This window comes from Panulirus ornatus, chromosome 44 (assembly GCF_036320965.1).
Source record: "Panulirus ornatus isolate Po-2019 chromosome 44, ASM3632096v1, whole genome shotgun sequence".
In the NCBI taxonomy this organism is placed as follows: Eukaryota; Metazoa; Arthropoda; class Malacostraca; order Decapoda; family Palinuridae; genus Panulirus; species Panulirus ornatus.
Window position 1 is genome coordinate 10,831,373 of NC_092267.1, and position 17,348 is coordinate 10,848,720.

Here is a 17,348-nt window from a genome sequence, read left to right on the forward strand (position 1 = left end):
CCAGTCCTCTGTTCTTAGCGCTGCCTCGCTAACGCGGGAAATGGCGAATAGTTTAAAAGAAAGAAGAAAAGATATATATATTATATATATATATATATATATATATATATATATATATATATATATATATATATATATATATATATATATTATCCCTGGGGATAGGGGAGAAAGAATACTTCCCACGTATTCCCTGCGTGTCGTAGAAGGCGACTAAAAGGGGAGGGAGAGGGGGGCTGGAAATCCTCCCTTCTCATTATTTTTTTTAAATTTTCCAAAAGGAACAGAGAACGGGGCCAGGTAAGGATATTCCCTCAAAGGCCCATTCCTCTGTTCTTAATGCTACCTCGCTAACGCGGGAAATGGCAAATAGTTTAAAAAAAAAAAAAAAATATATATATATATATGACTTCGTAATGATGCGAATCATACGAAGTGGTCTTTGTAACACATTTCTTTAGGTGTGTAAACCCTGATTACGTCTGTAACTGGTTTCTACAGCAACTCACACCTCTGTTGTAAGCTTGTGGCACAAAACAACCTTGTTCTGTGAGGTCTTGGTGCAGCAACAAGTTTGAGTTGCGATGTCATGTCAATTTTTAATATGAACTTAAAGAATAAACCTCTGAATATTTTTCTGTGAATTTATAACACACACACACACACACACACACACATACACATGCCTGTGATGCTGCATGCGTTATGTACTAACATAAACGTCCGTCATTCATCATAAGTTTACAGTAGATTTACTTAACCTTTGGACGATGAAGTTTGTAGAAAGAATAAATGAAACTGATACAAAGAAATCAGAAAACATTTCAAGAATAAACATAATCATGTTAGGAATATAATGATGATAATCTACTGAATAAATCTGATAAAAGAATTGGTTGGCTGTGATGTCTGACAGCCTTGTGATCTACAATAACCTAACAAACATAAAAACAAAATAATAAAAACACAATTGTAAAAAACAGGATTAAATACAAACACATTTACTCAAGGTATGATGATCAAAATACTATTTTTCTCGTGGATTAATTTTTATCTAATAAAGAAATCTTCATTATGACATCAACTCACACTCTCACTCTACCTCGTCTGACCCAAGATATAAAGTAGTGATGATAACCAGAAAATGTTCATTTACCTCCTCTGACAACCACAACACCTGCAGTTTACACACAACCACAACACCTGCAGTTTACACACAACCATAACACAAATAGTTTTCATCACAGTATTTACCTTATCTTAACGTTAACATAAAAAGTAATGATACAGTCATGGATGAAGTAGTTTAACATGTTGTTTTATGATGGTTGTCAGGTGTGGCTCCTGGTCATCATGAAAGCTGATCATTTGTGTGGTTGGAGCCTCACCACATTGATGGATGTCAACCACATTACTATCATGGTAATTACCTTGTCACACTGCTGGTTAAAGACGACGGTAGTTATTTTTCTATACTGATTTGTGCTATGGTTAGTGAGTGCTACTCTGACATGGAAATAGAAGGGTAACAACTTTGTTAATGTGTTTATCTGTTATGAGGTTGTGTTGTGGGTAGAGTAATGATATCTTGCCACTGAGAGAATGGTTCCATTGTTCCAATAACTACCTTCTCTACAATATGTGATGGTTATAGTGCAGTGGTGTCCGGGTATGATGATGAATACTTGGTTCGTGTGGTAATATGTGGTCAAGATCATGTTGAGTGTCAGTTGGTCGAAGGAGTGATAGTTACTGAGTCATAGTGACGGGAGGGTGTGAGGGTTGTGTGGTAGAGTACCTTATCATAGTGGTTCAGTGCCAGGGGTGTGGTGGGGCAGTAGGGGTTCGAGTGGCGCTGGTAGGCCTGCAGGTAGGAGGCGTAACCCTGGTACATGACGCCCGCCATAACCGCCGCTATCGACGGCGCCGCTGCCAAATCGGACTTTCCAAAGTCCAGCGGGGAACCTACGCAGTGCAGCGGGGAACCTCCGTTATCAGTCGTCTTTATCTTCCTCTCAACTTAAATCGTCATTTTATTTTCCTTATCTTCAGTTACAAGTCTGTGTGTCATCGCTCTACCTGAGAGACAACAACGGACAGTCTACAACGGTCCCTGAGACTCGTTTCTCATCATCACAACACACAAGTTAACTAAAATCTGTTTCAATATTTATTGTTATTATTTTCCATATATTTCACGAAAATATTTCTTCTGTTTCCCTACAACGAGGCATCTTCGTCCCATAACTTGTGTTGATCTCCAGTGGGACGGGATCAGCGTGCCTATACCAGGTTCCTCGCCCATCTGTCAGGCCCCGGGGTCGCCTCCCGCGCCGCCTCCAGCACGCCCATCTCTCGTCGTATTACAACCTCGTCACAGTTTGTATGTCTGCTCCGTCACCGCCTGTAGACGTACGTCCCTGGAAGGGGCCGCTCCTGCTGGGTACAACAGCGGGATCCTTAACATTGATTTATGGCCGGGATGCGCCAGATCCCGCACCGCAGGGCGCCGCAGGTTCCCACAGTTTAGGACAGCTTAAGCCTGCGGGTGCGGTCTCACTGTAGGGGGTACATGGTGCTGATGCCACTTGCTGGTCTGGTGCGGCTGACGGTGGTGATGACGGCGTATCTGTTAATGATGAGGACACTGCTGACGCTGGTGACTTTAGTGATGACGGTAATGATAACAATTTACTTTAAGATAAAGAAGAGAAGAATGATGACGCTGGAGACCGTGGTGAGGTCTGGGGTGGGCTGGTGACCGTGGTGAGGTCTGGGGTGGGCTGGTGACCGTGGTGAGGCCTGGGGTGCGCTGGTGACCGTGGTGAGGTCTGGGGTGGGCTGGTGACCGTGGTGAGGTCTGGGGTGGGCTGGTGACCGTGGTGAGGCCTGGGGTGCGCTGGTGACCGTGGTGAGGTCTGGGGTGCGCTGGTGACCGTGGTGAGGCCTGGGGTGGGCTGGTGACCGTGGTGAGGTCTGGGGTGGGCTGGTGACCGTGGTGAGGTCTGGGGTGGGCTGGTGACCGTGGTGAGGTCTGGGGTGCGCTGGTAAGGGCTTACTGGTAGTGGTGAGGGCTGGCAGGCGCCGTGTGTGAGATCACCAGGAGCGGCCACTGGTGAGGCTGCTGGTGCTGCAGACCTTGGTGACCCACTAGCGGCGGCAGTAGGGTGACAGTGCGGTTACCCGCAAGCGGCGCCGTGGTTAACCGCGGGTATCGATGTGTTGAGGTTGACAACACGTAGTGTGGCGAAGGAGATAGAATGCTGGTCCTTGTGATGGTATGGTGACGCAGAGTAGTGTGATGACGGCCGGGTTGACGATGTGGTGAGGTTGTCGACAGTGTGGCAGTGGTGTGGTGAGGAGTGGAGGCTGAATTACTGTCCTCGGGAACTCGTGTTGCCTCACCACTAAAGATAACACAGAAGCTTCACAATAACACAAGATAACACATTTGAAGTAGACACTAACTTGGCGGCACAAGAGTAATGGAACAAGGGATTTATTTACAGTGTTTATTTCTTTACATTTCACCACATAATTCATATCTTAATTTTCTAAGACTTTTCATGAAAAAATATTTTCTGAATATTTTCACATTACTCATTTTAGGTAATATCTTCATGCAAAGAAAATATTCAATAAATATCATCAAGTATATGACCTCTCTATGTAGATATCTGCCATCACCATACAAGTCTCCCTTGTTAACCAGTTTAGGGTCAAGACACTCGCCCCGCGCACCCTGCACACCGCTCACCGTAGTCTGTCCTTTTCGATCTTTTCCGTGGCCTTTATGAAACCTTCCAGATCACAGCACAAAGTTCACAAAATCGTTGTAAAGTTTAGTCGCCATTCACAGGTGGTAACGGCGGCCCAGTTGGAGCCGAAGCCGACACAAGAAGATCCAAGCGTCAATCTGTAATTTCCTTCAATCAGCTTGTTGCGCTCCAGGACCGCCTTCCAGGAATGCCGCCAGTTTTTTCCATGGTCGCTGAGCAGTCAATCACGGGCGTAGAATTCTGGCGGGCAGCGCGTACGAAAACAGCGGCGTTACGACCCTCTACCTGGATCACGGACCACTAATCTGAGCTGATAATGCCTATTATTATCTTCCTCGGCGACTATCCTCTTATCCAATAGTTTCCAGTCAATACCAGTCAACAGCCCCACTGTTCTTGCGTCGTCATGGCAACCGAGCGACAGCCAATCAATAACCTGGATTCCAGGCGCGATGGGAGGGGCCTAAAGCTGTCCCGCCCAGTGTTTAAAGCCTCACTCTTGATTGGACGTCTCGGGTCTGGCTCGGCTGGTGATTGGTCAACGGTCTATTGCTGGATGGAGAGGGGTCCGAAGGCCTTGATTGTGGCAATACATTTTGATTAGCTTATGAGGTTGGGCCGGACGAAGAATGGTCCATTAGATCGGCCATTTTGTCGTCATTTCGGAATTTGGCGCGCTCATAAAGGCTTTGTTGTCGTTACTTATTGCTCCATCAGAGGGTCTCGTGGTCAGGGAGCACCGCACCGCACCGTGACCACTGAATGGTACATGAAGCGCTGGTAGTGGTGCCAACGGGGGACACCACCACCATCATGGTTGGCATCACCATCATTGTGACTCTTCATCATATGATCATCATCAGTATCATTCATCATATGATCATCATCAGTATCATTCATCATATGATCATCATCAGTATCATTCTTACCGTCACAGTCACTATAGTTCCCATCACAACCCTCATCATTACTCACAACCGTCATTATCAACAATCACCATCCCACATCACCATCCCACATCACCATCCCATCACATCACCATCCCACATCACCATCACCAAAGAGCTCGAAGACAATCATAACAAGGTTCACTATCCATGTCTCTACGTGTGTATGTTAGTAACATATACTTCCACACATCTACTGTGACACAGAAGAGAAGAGTTTTAATGATACGTTCTACTGAGAAAATCACGAGGTAGGAAAGTCATCTTCAGAGATGCAGCAGACACATTCATGTCAAATATGGAGCCACTCGGTGAATTATTACATTACAGCTCAGAAGTGTACTGCTGTATGAGGGTGTCTGCCTGTCTGGCGGTATTGCAGAGCCAAACCTCAAGATGTGATGAACGAACGACTTGAGACGTGTCTCGATGATCCTGCTGGCCAGCGTCGGTCCTTCTGGAGCTCTTGAATCGTCTGATGCTTCAAGAGGAACCCTGACACCCACGAGAGGTAGAGACGACCTCTTGAGGATTCTTTCCAGTCTCCTGGTGATGCCATGTTGCTTCACTGACTGGCTTATGGCCTGATAACAGCAGGTCTCGCTCTGTTAATCGTCAGTTGACTTCAGGTTGTGAACTGGAACTCATTATTGACCTTATAGCCGGCTAATGACCAAACTTGTCCTCTTAGTATATTTCCATAATCCAGTGTCATACTAAACTCAGTCTTGTTGATCTTGATTATTTCCAGAAGACCCACAGTGACACCCCCCCGGCGTGGGGGCTCAGGCCACATCAGGGGTAAAATCGCTTTAAGAAAATCAATGATGGGCGTCTGGGACAGACTCTTTGGTGCCTCTGTTGTTGTGGTCATAAGTCTCTTTGTGGTGAGGCTTTAATTGCTGGTGAGCTGTTGGTTGTTGGTGAGCTGTTGGTTGTTGGTGAGCTGTTGGTTGCTGGTGAACTGCTGGTTGTTGGTGAGCTGTTGGTTGCTGGTGAGCTGGTGTTTGTTGGTGAGCTGTTGGTTGCTGGTGAACTGCTGGTTGTTAGTGAGCTGTTGGTTGGAAGTAAGCGTGTGTCCATTGTAAGTCGTTTATCTAATTCGGTAACACTTCACTACACTTAACAATCTTGTTTCTATACATCTTCGTCAGAACACGGTCTCTTTCATACAGCTTCCTGCATATTTGCCATAACTAACAGACAATTACACAATAAATAAACACATATTGAGAGAAAATGTATAGCTCTTTAGACGCTCCATCCATAACTTGCGCGCCAGAGTAGATTTATTGAACTTCTACTCAAAATTCTCTACAAATACTCACATTATTTTTTACAGACCACGAGACCCGTTGAGTTCCACAGGCAGGCGGCCACCATATGGTCACATATGGAGACAAATATACAAACAAACACACATATAGATGCCTACATGACTCATTATACAGACTGAAGGTTTCCCTCTACAGCTCCTGTTGTGCCCCGTCTACAGCCCCTGTTGTGCCCCGTTTACAACACATGTTACGTTTGCAAAATAGCGTCCCATCATATCCTCCCCATCACAAGCGACCCTCTCCCAGAGCTGGACAGAATACCTTCCTAACATTCTAGAATAAATGTTTTCTCTTTTATCTCCAGGAACAACTTCTTGAAACATCCATATCTGTCAGTCAGCACCTCACCCTACACATGATTTCCAGAAGACTAACGATGCCACATTTCATCCCAAAAGACTATATTCTTAATAACTTCATTAATAACTTCTATCACAGATTAGTAACTTCTATCACAGATTAACTACCTTTTAGTACCTAAGGTGAACCACTTTTCAGCCTCCAAGCCTAAGTCCCCTCCTCTCCCCTGCCACAGACTACCCACAGCAACACTACTCCAACACAATGATGCCAGCCACCCTCTTGTGATACAGAGCCCCCCCCCCCCACCCTGGCTCCCCCAGGCCCCCGCCCCCGCTCCATAACCCCCCGTCGTGACCGGCGTTCCCACGCCTGGGTCCCCGCTGAGAGTCGTCGCTTCTGAAATTCCTTCTTTCTGTGACCACTGGACTTGTGTGTGTGTGTGTGTGTGTGTGTGTGTGTGTGTGTGTGTGTGTGTGTGTGTGTGTGTGTGTGTTTTGATTAACTAGCGCTTTAAGGAGTAAGCAATAAATATATCAAAACATTCATAGCTGAGACACATAATGAGGCAAGTATCCAGCAACATCTGAACCAAATGGATACATAAAACATATTTCAACATCTCACAAGAGACACAGAGACTCACATATCACTACAACCGTTGAAGACAAGACTTCAGAGCGAGCTGACAATAGCAGGTTGTGGACACGGTCCACTGCCGTGACGTGTGTGCTGACAGTAAGGCATAGGTCAAAAGAGTGGGAGAGGGGTCCCTACTGGTGCTGCCTTGATCAGCATCTCACTCAACACAGGTGATCAATATTCCTCCTCATGTGTTATTGTTGGTGTGTGTGGTATGAGGACAGTGTTACCAACCTGTACAGAGAAAGACGAGTCGTAGGGTTGTCAAGGATGACGACCAGACACCCGAACCTCTGATGACCGACCTCAGGCAACCCTCATGATGAACCACACACCTGGCACACATGAGGAACACCTCATTATGATCTTGACTCACACACCTGGCACACATGAGGAACACCTCATTATGATCTTGACTCACACACCTGGCACACATGAGGAACACCTCATTATGATCTTGACTCACACAAGACATTTCTGCTCAGGAGTGTGAGGAACCTCACAAGTCCCGATGAAACTCTTACTTGATTTCCATAAAAGTCTGATGATGTCGTTGAGTTCTAAGGATGTGATTGGGTCATTAAGTTCTCACGATGGGGTCAGGTCGTCCAGCAGCCTGTTAGGACGGTGAAGGTACTTATGGTCTCTGTACCTGGCGGGGACCAGGCCTCACAGGACGTAGGAAGGATCACTTTCTACAAGAGCAGAACACTCCTGTGTTCCTTCCGTGATCAGGGGAATTCGAACACTTAACGTTTATTCTGTAATAAGAAATATTTCCTGAAGGTATGACCACTTCACGCTGATAACATGAAATCCGGAACTACAGACAATCAGGAAGACTACACTGATGGCCTGCCTATGTGAGTGACCCGGACCTGACCTGACCTGATGAAGCTATCGTTACTCTGGCAGGTGAAACCATCGTTGTATGTGTCAGTGTTGACTTGGATGAAGTCTTCCATGACTTAGTTTAAGTTGCCACAGACTGGAAGAGTTTTAAACAGACTGTGTGAGATTTAAACAGACTATAAGAGATACAGACAGACTGAAAGAACTTCGGACAAACTGGAAGAGATACAGCGACACTGGAATAGCTTCAGACAGACTGGAAGCCACAGATAAACAGTTAGACCAAACGCAAGACACAGAGACAATACTAGACATCCTGGTCATGACTCGCAGAAGGTAAAACAACGAAGGAGAAATGACCTTTGGATTCCAACTTTCCCACGACGCATTTTACCTTATGCAAATATCTGTAGAGGGAAGCACTGGGGTCGTGTATAGTGTGTGGCGAGCGGCTGTGGCCTCACGACCTGCCTCCTAGAGACAGCAGAGCAGGACACGTCTCCTGGTGTTCTCCCTTTGTTTATATCCCGAGAAGAGAAGTAAAAGAGTCTCTTCATATACAGACAATTTATTCGCTCCATCTCAAACTAAGCCTCACTCGCTTAATCACCCACCTTGTCATAAACAACCATAACAAAACTGTAGACCACAAAATACAAACTTCTCAGAACAATCACCGACTTCCTTGTAACCACAAACACTCAACACCAGCATAATGAAGAAAAAATGTTTCCAGAACAATTTCACGTTAGTGAGCTCTGCATCCAAATGTTTGTAACACTCTTACAGTCCTCGTACCCAGACCACGTCAAGAGTCTTACACTTCTTTTACTCAGACCAAATCATAATTAACTAACAACTATCAAACAGAGACAAACACTAACCACCGCTTCACATTTCAGCAACCTGTACTCAACTCCCTCCTCCGCAACAAATACGACACTAAGTAAGCACATACACACAGTGAGACTCGACAGGCACTGACCTGTCGCCCCCACAGCCCAGTCTTCAATCCTGACTCATCAGACGTACACTCACCTGAAACTAAACTAAACTCGTCTGCTTTCTAGACACCACTTATCACTACAACGCTCACAGACAGTGCAACACACCGCCCACAGCATCCGTCATGCACAAGATGGAACTTACAAGCTGGAGACACTGTCCTACACGCACCTCACACAAACACTGTCCTGTACTCACTTCACACAGCCACTGTCCTGTAATCACTTCACACAGCCACAGTCCAACGCTCACTTCAAACAGCTGTTGTATCTCAGTCATGTTCTGTATGTTCCAGAGGGTTTCTAGCTGGCCCAAGGCCCCGATGCCCTCCAGCCATAGCCCAGTGGTGTACAGCAACACATGTTTGATAAAACCTTTATATTAGGCTAGTGAATGATGCAAAAATAATGTAAATAAACATAACTGAAGCTTAATAACATACATCAATTTTCTCTTAAATGTTCGTGAAATATTTTTGATATTCTTATAAAAACAGAATTGAATTTTCAGTATTTGTTGGTCTCTGGTGTTGCTCCTAGTGTGGTCGTTACACTACCATCCCTCACTGAAGATAATCCCCTACCTGTCATACCTGCAGGTAATCCTAATTACCAGCAGGAAATCCCAGGTATGTCAAGTTACTGCAATATGTCATAAACTCAAACGTATGACAGGAATCTGGACTTATGACCACGGGACTGAGGACTGCACAGCCTAGTTCTGGCTAACATCTCTGCAACAGTTGGATCATAAAAGAAGCAAAAACCAGGATAAGACTGATGGACGTTATCCCAGAGCTTATGTGTCTATCACTGAACGATACCGGAACTAATTTTATTATGTGAGAAAATGTTTGAATTAATCCGTATGTTATCAGTAAACGAGAGATGGGTTGTGCCCTGCTGAGGATGACCACTTGAAGGGATGTTCTTATTGCTGCAGATTCGACAGGATCATCTGAAGAGCCAGGTTCCTTAAGGGTCAGGTCAAGGGTCAGAACACCATAGTCAAGGGTCGCACCGTCGTACTGGAGGAGTTAAGATGGCAGGGCGCCTCACTACTACGCCTATGTGTTCCCGAGGTTGAAGAGGTGGAAGGCCCCGCAGGGAGGGGGGTGCCCCGACATACTTGAGTGTTCAGTAGCAGAAGCCTGGCAAGCCTCCAGTCGCCGCCGGTTTGTTGAGGGCGGCCCGGGTATTCCAGCCACGCTGAGCGCCGCCCTGGACGCTCCTGGAGCCTGCTGCTGCGGCTGTCTGGAATGGTAATTGTGTGCGGAGAGGAGCTCCCTGTCAGCCCACCTGAGTCGCTCTGTGCCAGGGTGGATGTGGCGCCCCTCACACCACGGGTCATGACCTCCCAGACCCCAGGGTGGATGTGGTGCCCCTCACACCACGGGTCATGACCTCCCAGACCCCAGGGCGGAGGTGGCGCCCCTCACACCACGGGTCATGACCTCCCAGACCCCAGAGTGGAGGTGGTGCCCCTCACACCACGGGTCATGACCTCCTAGACCCCAGGGTGGAGGTGGTGCCCCTCACACCACGGGTCATGACCTCCCAGACCCCAGGGTGGAGGTGGTGCCCCTCACACCACGGGTCATGACCTCCCAGACCCCAGGGTGGAGGTGGCGCCCCTCACACCACGGGTCATGACCTCCCAGACCCCAGGTGGATGTGGCGCCCCTCACATCATGGGTCATAACCTCCCAGACCCTAGGGTGGATGTGGCGCCCCTCGCGCCAAGTATCTTGCAACCTTACTTTCCAGGTTATGACCTCACAGACCTTCTAGAACGTTCCACAGGGATCCCTTTTGACCCTCGCTGTCGTGTCCTTATATCTGTGAGAGGCGCGTCCTACAGCCCGCCTGACCTCAAATGGGGGGGGGGGGCATGGTGCACCCGCTGTGACCTCACCCTCCGTCAGGTCAGCTGCTACACCGCTAGTCTCGTCCACAACGGCCCCATGGAAGTAATGATCTTCAGTTACACGTTAACAAGGACGCCACTGGGCAGGTTATTACAATTACATGACTTAATGATCATTATACATGATATGCTAAACTCGGTCTAACGTCGGGAGTACAGGATAGTATGGGCTTCATGTAGTATACTTCATACAGTCATCAGTTCCTCTCGGGTCTGTCCGAGGAATGTTGACCCGCTTCACGCAGCACACAACACTGGTATATGGAAGCCTACCTCACTATCATAACAACACAGTGAGAGTTTCCACAACTGTACTCTGCTCACCCAGCTTGACCACTGGAGGAGGAGCACACCTTGCTTGTCTCCTGGTCCAGCTTTTAAAAACTGAAATGACTGAAATGCAATATACCAATCTCTTGCAGCTTAAGGGTTGGACACTACCCTAAACTTGAGAGGGACCGAACACACTCCATTTACAAATCATATTTGGATGATGAAGAGAACAGACTCAGCTGTGGTTCCTGCAGATGAGGATCAGTGTTAACGTCAAGTCTGAGGTACAGTTTGGGACAAGTGATTATCGATACATTACTTATGTTCCAACCTTCCTCACTCCCTGTGATGTTCATCAACACAACAGTCGTGAGAGGAATATCAGATTTTACACTTACAGATATCATTATTCTTGGCATTACTCTTGACGGGATTAACTGGGAGAGAGATATAGACGTGACTTCCTAGAGGCTGACTGTAACATATGAAGTTGTTGAGGGACAACATGTGTCAGCTTAGCCGATGATTTCCCTCCAGTATGAAGTCAGAAATCAGATCAACGTAGTGAATTACTGTGTTTTGTTGTCTATTCAAATAACTCACAGGTAACTCAAAAAGAGAAATAACTCACATAACTGAAAGTTTAAGAATTTATATATCAAAGTAAATGTCAACCTGATGCGTATATTGTGGAAAATATGAATAGCAACATAAACGCACTTTATGATTATATTGCAAATAAGAGAGTCATTACCCCGTCAATTGGTCCATTACGGACACAATACGTTGGCCTAGTCCAAGACGGTGTAACTTTGACAATCATCTTGGAATATTTTTGCTCATCCTTTTTCACATTAAAGAAACAAGTGCTCGGTGAAATCTCACTGCTAGCGCAGGGAACATTTTACAACATACAGACGCACAATATGAAGCTGCAGTACAACATACAGACGCACACTATGAAGCTGCAGTACAACATACAGACGCACACTATGAAGCTGTAGTACAACATACAGACGCACACTATGAAGCTGCAGTACAACATACAGACGCACACTATGAAGCTGTGGTGTTCGCACGAGACGGTAATGAACGTCAGTAAAACAAGAAAGAAGACAGTTGAGATAGTTGAGCATTCCACTACTCTTTTCAGTAAACCATCTCGCACAGAAGAAGCTTCAAGAATGTTGGAAGTTTGCCAGTAAAGATCAGTAATTACAAGTTACTAAACATCTATCGGAAAATTATCGGCCAATTAGTCTGATCGACTTATGGAAACCATCGACTGAGACAAGATGGTAAATCACTTTAACGATCAACCGCTTGATCAGCGAAGTTGTCCATGTCTGGTCAATTTACTTGATTTCTTTTATGAAGTAATCAACATGTATGATCATAACAATGCGGGTCAAGGCTATTTATGTAGATTTTCAGATTATATTTCATAAAGCCACGCATGAATACTAACAAAAGATGTCGCATGGTTCAGATAGGGTTGTAGTTCGGTAGTTAAGGAACTGAATAACTGGCCGTAAACAGAGAGATGTAAACGGTTTGGTCTGAGAATGATTAGTTGTAACGGTGTGCCACAGGGATTATTCCTGGGACCAATTACCTTTCTGATATATCAGTAACATTGATAGTAAACTACGAGGAAGACTACCAAAATTTTCTGACGATACGAAGTTCGAAAATTGAATGCCTGGAGCAGCAAGCTGATCAACACAAACTGATGGACTAGGGTCACCAGCGGGTCACCAGCAGGTCACCAGCGGCAAATGAATTCTAACAGATACGGACGAGGCTTCGCATAACGTGGGTACGAAGGAGAGACCAACCTACAGTGAGCTACATAACCAGAAGACTTGAGTGCGGTAGCGGCCTAAAACCAAGCACATTACGTGTACAAACTCTAGGAAAAAGGCGGACAAAATCCTAGGCTTCATAGGTGAGGTATTGGTGCTGACGTCTAAGAAAATAAATCTCACTTTGTACAATTCACTGGTGCGTCCTCACCGTGGACACCGTGATCAGTTTTGGTCGTTTTATATGACACAAGACACAGAGAGTACGGCGGCCAGCTACCAAGATTAGATTCCCGGACTGAGAAATAAACCCCGTGAAACCGAACCAGAAGATCTAAGCTTATTTAGTGGCTCAGGAAAGAGAAATCAACAGGTGTTCAGTATTATCATTGGCTGTGACAGTAACCATCTGAGCAGTCTTGCTTCACTTGTCATAATAGATACAAAAGATCGTGAACTTTTCCTTCAATAACATTGGTAACAAATGGAACAAATTACTAATTATAGTTGAAGGTAAGACCATAGGTTACGCCTGAAGATGGACAAGCCTGGAAGTCCATGACTGAGGTTAACTGGACCTCGTAGTACTTCACTGAGTCTTATGTTTACTTTGAACCCCTTATAACACGAAGTTCTCGTCCTCACTTCCTCAAAAAGACCCAACTTTTGTCCCTGCTTGATTTCCTTTATGTTCATATATATATATATATATATATATATATATATATATATATATATATATATATATATATGAAGGTGAAATCGCGCTTCAATAGTTCATACAATTATATTTAACATGTGAATTTTCTATACATGTGGCACGATATGTTTATTGGAGACAATCCATCTCATCAGGCGCCAGTACTTAACAAAATTACTTAAATCCCTCCACACTTGGTTCCCGCCTTACAACACCAATCGCTCTATGGGTGGTCGTAACCCGTGTGAGGGAGAGTAAGATACAAGGTCGGGTTGATGAATGTATGGAGACACAGGCATACATTGTCATCCATCCATCCATCATGCAGTTGTCACGCTACATCAGCTGCTGTGGTGGTGAGGAAACACTGGCTTGTTAGCATCATTCCTCGCCCTAGACGCTCTCATGTAACAGGTAGTAAGCCTATGTAAGCTAACAAGATCTTCCTCTATGCATTAACTATAAAGCTCTCACACTGAAGACGTAACATTAAAACGAAATACACAGTTGCAAAGGAAATTATCTGTTAGCTTTTCATTACAGAATCAATTACATGTTTTGCACGTTCTTGTGGTTGGGTTTCAATGGCGCCGTCGTGGACACTGGTGGAACACACCTTCTCCATCCCTACCAGAAAACTAAAGAATATATCTCGAGTGTATAGAGAAAAAAAGATAGTTCAAATGTGAGAATATTCCAACCGCTTATCTTCAACCAAGAATCACAAATATTTATCTCCATTTGGAGATTCAGGGACTTGCTAACGGAATATTTCAGTCCGTAACTAAGTTTGTAACTTCAATTTACATTCTCTGGGTGAGTGCGTGTTTGCACTCTTGCTGGTCAAGAGGTGAACGAGTGTGTGCAGGAGGAGAGGGAATACCTCGGTAGCGTTAAGTCCAGGCAGTCACACTCTACCTTCTGCCCGGAATGCTGGCCACAGCTGCGCTACACATGAACCAGCCAGCCACGGAGGGCGTGAACCACACGTCTGGACCATGGTTCATCTTGACCTAAGGTGTCTGGACCGTCTATACTGAGGCTCACGTTGACCTGAGATACTGGACCGTAGCTAATGTTGACCTGAGGTGTCTGGACCATGACTAATGTTGACCTGAGGTACCTGGATCGTCTGTACCTTGGCTCAGGTTGACCTGAAGCACATGGTTCATAACCCATGTTGACCTGGGTTACCTAAAGTTTATGGACCATCTGCCCTAGTTACACCGTTCTGCTCTCTCTCTCTCTCTCTCTCTCTCTCTCTCTCTCTCTCTCTCTCTCTCTCTCTCTCTCTCTCTCTCTCTCTCTATCTATCTATCTATCTATCTATCTATCTACCTACCTATCTATCTATCTATCTATCTATCTATCTATCTATCTATCTATCTCTGTTGTTGTACATGACTGTCGAGGTTCTTTGCACTTGGAGAAGACATGTAAACTTTGCTCTACCTCTGGTCTTGTTGAGGCAAACGCTGGTAAGAGAGCGAGTCTCCGTAATGTGATGAAGAGAAACGTAAACATTCTGGACACATAGCTCAGTTCTTGGCCACTTGGCCTGAAATAACTCGAAAGATTTCAAAAGCCATGTTGACCCAAGTAATCCATAATCATCACCGGGAAACCCGGACAGAGAATGATGCAGTCTGATGCTAACTCTGTCATCTGTTGAAGACATCTTCCAGACCTCACTCAGGTCGCTACCCGCGGGGAATGTGCCCCAGGACAAACTGCCCACACAAAAAAGTTATCAAAATTCGTCAATCACCGCAGGGTTGTGAGGGCGGCTGTATCGTTCTGGTTAACGTCGTGTGGGAGTGCTTGTTGGTGCGTCCACTTGTCTACATGGGAGACACTGCGTCGAACCCCCCGTCACCCCAGCCACAACTTCCTAGTGCTCCTAGTGGTCAGAGGGTCCTTGCTGGAGTATGGGAGGGTCATCCGTAGGAGTGGGTGGGTGGATAGCAGGGTGTTGGTGCGAGGGGTGGGTGGTGGGTGAGGTGGGTCTGTGGAGTGGGCGACATTCCATGCCCAGCTCGAGGAATGGTGGAATGTTGGTACCGGGGTATGGGAAGACCTGACCGACCCTGCTCTCAGGACCAACCCTCCCTCCTCCTCCTTCTGATCCTCCTCTTCCTCCTCCTCCTCATTCTGAACCTCTTCTTCCTCCTCCTCTTCCTTCCCCTGCTCCTCCTGCTTCTCCTCCTGACGGTATCATCCAATACCTTCGCTTCTGTCCAACAGTCTTGATGCTGTTACGTTCTGCTGCCCATCGTTGCCAGCAGCAACTTCTGTTTGCTGCCGCTGCGTCTGACGCTGTTACTTCTACTGGAACTCAGCTCTGCTGGAGCAGTGATGATCCTTCTGCTGCTGTGCCCGTCTCTCAGCCGTCCACAGCGGCCCATAGTAGTATGAGAATCTTCTTGTAGTCCGCTGCTGATGCAGTTGTCAGTCTGTTACCTCACACCTCACACCTCACAGCCCCTCTGCGAGTTTGTTATTGGCCCTTCAGCTGCAGCCGTTGCTGTTTCTCCTGCACTGCTGTTTCTGCAGCTGCTGTATGCTACCACTTTACCCACTAGTGGCTCTACTAAGACCAAGTCTGATGGTAGCTCTGCATGTCCACAGTGTTGCCACTGAGACCCTTCTTGTGCCTCTGGCTTCGCCAAGTTCTTGAGATACTATGTGTAGGAGAGTATCGAACCACTGTGCCGCACACCCCCTGACCCGGGCTACAGTACTCCCTGCCACACTGACTATGTACAGACTCAAGTGTCTGTCATCCAAGTCAAGCTTTCCAATTTGAAGTAGTTCCCAGATGGAGATTTTCTCTCTCGACACTGAAGCCTCGTCATTAAGGCCACTAACTAAGATAGTTTTAGAAAGATCTCGTTGTAGCGGATACCTCTTACCTACCTACAGAACCCCGGTATAGACGAAATACGAAAGTTTCACAGAAGTCTTCCCCTGGGGTTGATCACATGATGACGTAACGATCGTGATCTACTTGAAATATATTTCCTGATGAAAAGGATCATGAAAAACAATCCTTCAGCCTCGACCTCATCGTCGTAAATGTTGGAGAGAACGATGAAAATGATGTAAACATTGTATTGATATTCATACTGGAACACGTCACATCTACGTCACCACTGACAACGTGAGGGTACTGGAACACGTCAGACTTGCGTCAAGACTGGACCGACCTGTGATCACATTAACCATGCCAACGACCGTTTGATGGTACGAGCCTCGGGTAGTTAGGCCAGTAATCACCCAATGCGCCAATCATCTCTGCCAACCTACTGTCGTAAAGTAACTATGATTTACCTTGATTACGTTAAGATACGTTCAAGTTATTGGTTATCTTCACAGACGGTCTCTGGACATAAGGTCTGATCGACCAAGATGTTTTCAGCACGTTACCATATCTATGACCTTATTATCTACACAAATATATATGTATTAGTTATATGTAGAAAATCATGCACAAGAATATATACATTGTGAGTCCATGAGAGGAAGAGATTTTAGAATCATTACAGAACTCTGTCATAAACAAATCCCAAGACTCACTGGAGTTGTGTTTACTGAGCCTTTACCAAGGATGAGGGGCGTCTGGCTCCTTCCTGAGGTCCTCTGAGAAGATATACGTGGATACACGAAGATAGTAGGACACACACACACACACACACACACACATGTATGAGGTGATGGCAGCGAAGACAAACCTAAACTCTTATTGTCCGTCAAGATGAATGTGTTGAGGGAAGAGAGGCAAT

General features: G+C 45.9%; 1 protein-coding gene across 6 annotated transcripts in view; it reads right to left on the bottom strand.

Moving 5' to 3' along the window:
- Positions 1 to 17,348, bottom strand: part of LOC139762730 (uncharacterized) — a 92,524-nt gene that overhangs the window by 46,764 nt on the left and 28,412 nt on the right. Inside the window, exon 1 of one of the 6 annotated variants that reach the window (XR_011715815.1) lies at positions 1,799 to 2,829. The exons of 3 other annotated variants lie outside the window; for them this stretch is intronic. Coding sequence is in view for 2 of the 3 variants with exons in the window: in XM_071687772.1 (XP_071543873.1) it covers positions 1,799 to 1,906 (108 nt within the window). In the remaining variant the exon portion in view is untranslated. Of the gene's footprint in view, positions 1 to 1,798; positions 2,831 to 17,348 lie in introns of those variants that run through there. 2 more of the 6 variants (XM_071687772.1, XM_071687771.1) reach the window with 2 other exon arrangements.